This window comes from Ochotona princeps, chromosome 6 (genome assembly GCF_030435755.1).
Source record: "Ochotona princeps isolate mOchPri1 chromosome 6, mOchPri1.hap1, whole genome shotgun sequence".
In the NCBI taxonomy this organism is placed as follows: domain Eukaryota; kingdom Metazoa; phylum Chordata; class Mammalia; order Lagomorpha; family Ochotonidae; genus Ochotona; species Ochotona princeps.
In genome coordinates, this window is record NC_080837.1 from 44684641 (window position 1) to 44687919 (window position 3279).

Sequence of the window (3279 nt, forward strand, 5' to 3'; positions counted from 1 at the left end):
CCTGAATTGGAAGTGGGGCAGCCAGGACTTGAATTTGCCAAATTTCACTGAACTCACTACGTATTTAATAAGTCCAGAAGACCTGAAACAATGAACTAAATTCCTTTGTTTTCACTTTAGACACAATTTACAGGTATTGTCACCTGAAGAGAATAGAACTGTATCAAACTCTAAATATATGAATCTCATCCTTTCTATGCTCAACTTTCTTTAATGGTTTGAGGCTTGTGACTTCTAGTATCTTTTCTTCTGTAAAAATATCAGCATTAAACTTGCTCCTTTTAATTCATTGGTCTCCTTCATAAATTGTTGATTTTCTTGTCCTACAGTTTCATTTCCACAGCTTTGTTTGTAAAACCTCATATGCATTAACTTTATCAGTAAGTGACAATTTTATGAAGATTTTTCAATGGTATTGGAAATTAGGATTTGTGAAACATTTTAAACTTAGTAACCTCAATGGACTAATCATTCCTTTACTTGTAAATAAGTATTTCATATGTTTCCATTAGTATCCAAATAGGTTTCTCAGAATTCAAAACCTATTAACATATTAAAAATAAAAAGATTCAGTGGGGTAGGTATTGTAGTACTGTAGGTTAAGCCACTGGTTGTAAAGTGCCCCCTGAAGTTTTGGTTGTTTCCTTTCCATCCTACTTTTTGCTATGCATCCAGGGAAGAAGCAGATGATGGCTCAACTGTTCAGACCCCTGCCACTCAAATGAAAGATCCAAATGAAACTCCTTCCTGGCTTTGGCCTGGCCCAGCCCTTATTGTCGAGGATATTTGGGGAGCAAGCTACAGGAGGAAGTTGTCTCTCTCTTTTAGTTTCTTTCTTTTCTCTCCATTCAAATATTTTGCCTTTCAAGTAGATGAAAAAAAAATTATTAGAAAAAATGCGCCCTTGTTAATTGATTTTCCCATACCAAACAGCGTGGTTTGGTCAATGCTCTTATAAGTGAACTCAGTCATTCACCAATAATCTTTTTAAAATAGCTGCTAGGTACCAGATTCTTTTTCAAAGTACATTATACATTGGGCAGGAGAATCAGTTTCTACAGAAATTATGGAGGGAGAAAGGGACTATAGTTCCTTCTATTGCCTTTGTCTGAACTGAAATCCTAATCTAAAAGTCCCAGATATTCTGAATCAATACACCTTAGCTGAAACATAAGTTTAGAAAAAAAACATTTCTGCTAAACACCATCTTCTGTTTTGTCATATTTTCCTGTTTTCCTTTGTAATAGAGTAGAATATTATATAAATTTTACACAAAAGCATGTCTATATATTTAAGGTATAATATAGCAGGATACATAATATATACATCCATTTTTAGACATTTTATCTGTGCTACATGTAATTTACATTAAATGTTAAATTAAAAATTCTTAATAACTCCAAATATTTCAGGAAATAACATTTATATTTATTTTAACATTTTAATTTTTAATTATGTAAACAAATATTGACTCCAATCTAAAAATAACAGAATATACAAACAAAAAGATGAAATTACAAGCAGTATTTAAGAGACCATCCAGAACCAACATGCTGGCTGCTGAGTCTCTTTATGGCTGACTTCATTTCCTGATTCCTTAGTGTATAAATAATTGGATTAAGGAGAGGAGTGAGTATGGAGTAAAAAACAGAAAGAAACTTATTTATGGAATAACTACTGAATGGAAAAGCATAAATGAGGATAGCTGGGCCAAAGAAGAGAGTGACTACTGTAATGTGGGCAGACAGAGTGGACACAGCCTTGGAGGATGCGCTGGAGGAATGCTGCCAAATGGTGGCCAGCATGAAGATGTAGGATACGAGCAACAGAACAAAGCAGATTAGGGACAGGAGCCCACTGTCCGCAATCACCAGGAGCTCCAGGATGTAGGTCTCAGTGCATGCAAGCTTGATGACCAGAGGAAGGTCACAGAAAATGCTGTCCACAACATTGGGGCCACAGAAAGGCAAACCCACTGTGAAAACCATTTGACTTGTAGTGTGAATGAACCCAATTGTCCAGGAGAGCAGTAGAAGCACAAGAAGCACTCTGCGGTTCATGATGGTCTTGTAGTGCAAGGGCTTACATATGGCAACATACCTGTCAATGGCCATAGCAATCAGGAGAGACATCTCACCGCCTCCGAAGAAATGCATAAAAAACATCTGGGCCATGCAGCCCCAGAAGGAGACGGATTTGAGTGTTTTAAGGAAATCTGCAATCACTTTGGGAGTTGCTACAGAGGAAAGGCATAAGTCAAAAAAGGATAAATTTGCCAGGAGGAAATACATGGGAGAATGAAGATGGTTATCAAACAGCACAGAAATCACAATGAGGAGGTTTCCCACTACAATGGCAACATACACCACAAAAAAGACTGCAAAAAAGATTATCTGAACTTCTTGAGAACTAGAAAGTCCTAACAGGATGAATTCAGAAACAGTTGAGTTTTTATGTAGAATATCCATTAGAAGAATTCCTCAGAAGGTGTCTAAAGGAGGAAAAGGCAGAGGAAATTATAAGAGAATAACATGATAGTGAAATCAATCATTGCTTATGTATTCTATTCTTTATTCATGGTGCCAACTCTTTGGCAATGTGATATTTTGATAGGATTTTACAGCTTACAATATTTCGGAGGACATTGAAGAACCTCAGTGTTTTCTGCTTTTGGGGTTACTGCCTTACTTGCCTGGCTGGGGGCTGACAGCCTACCTGACACCCGGCAGGACACCTGGCAGGTCACATAGGCAGAGCACTCCTCAGGAAGGAGGCCACTGGTGTTAGGTAAGACCCACTGTCTTATAGCCCACCAGCTTGTACGTTTTGAAAGTTGCTTGCTTCAAACCCACCAGCAGAAGCCTGCCAATTTGCTCTTTTTAGAAGTTAACAGATAAACTGACCAATCATGACTGTATAATTATATGGAATTGGCCTGCAATGTGTAATAACCCTGTGCTGTTGGACCTCAGGACCTTCTTCTGCTCCTTCTGCGGCAGCTTTTCCTGCTTTGGCCGCCGTGGTGGCTGCTACTGCTTCCCTGTCCTGCTGTGCTGGGAGGCTAGGTTAGTTTGAAAAAACTGCTTTTATGCTTTTGTATTGACTTTCGATTGCTGATGGTTTTCTGGGGATCGCAAAATCTGGGCACAACAACACAAAGTCTACAGTAACTACATTGGATGTAGAATAAATTTGATCAAATATGTCTCTTGGTTAAGAGGTTAGGCGAGTAGTATGTGGGAGTTTATTTTCAGCTCCAGATCACACTGTGAACGAACT

At 38.2% G+C, this 3279-nt stretch overlaps 1 protein-coding gene across 1 annotated transcript; it reads right to left on the reverse strand.

Moving 5' to 3' along the window:
* Positions 1-1514: 1514 nt before the first annotated feature.
* LOC101519122 (olfactory receptor 4K13-like) lies at positions 1515-2471 on the reverse strand. The gene has a single exon (XM_004584864.3). The coding sequence runs from the start codon at positions 2466-2468 to the stop codon at positions 1515-1517; it is 954 nt and encodes a 317-aa protein (XP_004584921.2). The 5' UTR covers positions 2469-2471.
* Between the last annotated feature and the right edge of the window lie 808 nt (positions 2472-3279).

Coding starts and splice junctions, on each gene's coding strand:
- LOC101519122 (XM_004584864.3), bottom strand. CDS start 2,468: ATGGATATTCTACATAAAAACTCAACTGTTTCTGAATTCATCCTGTTA.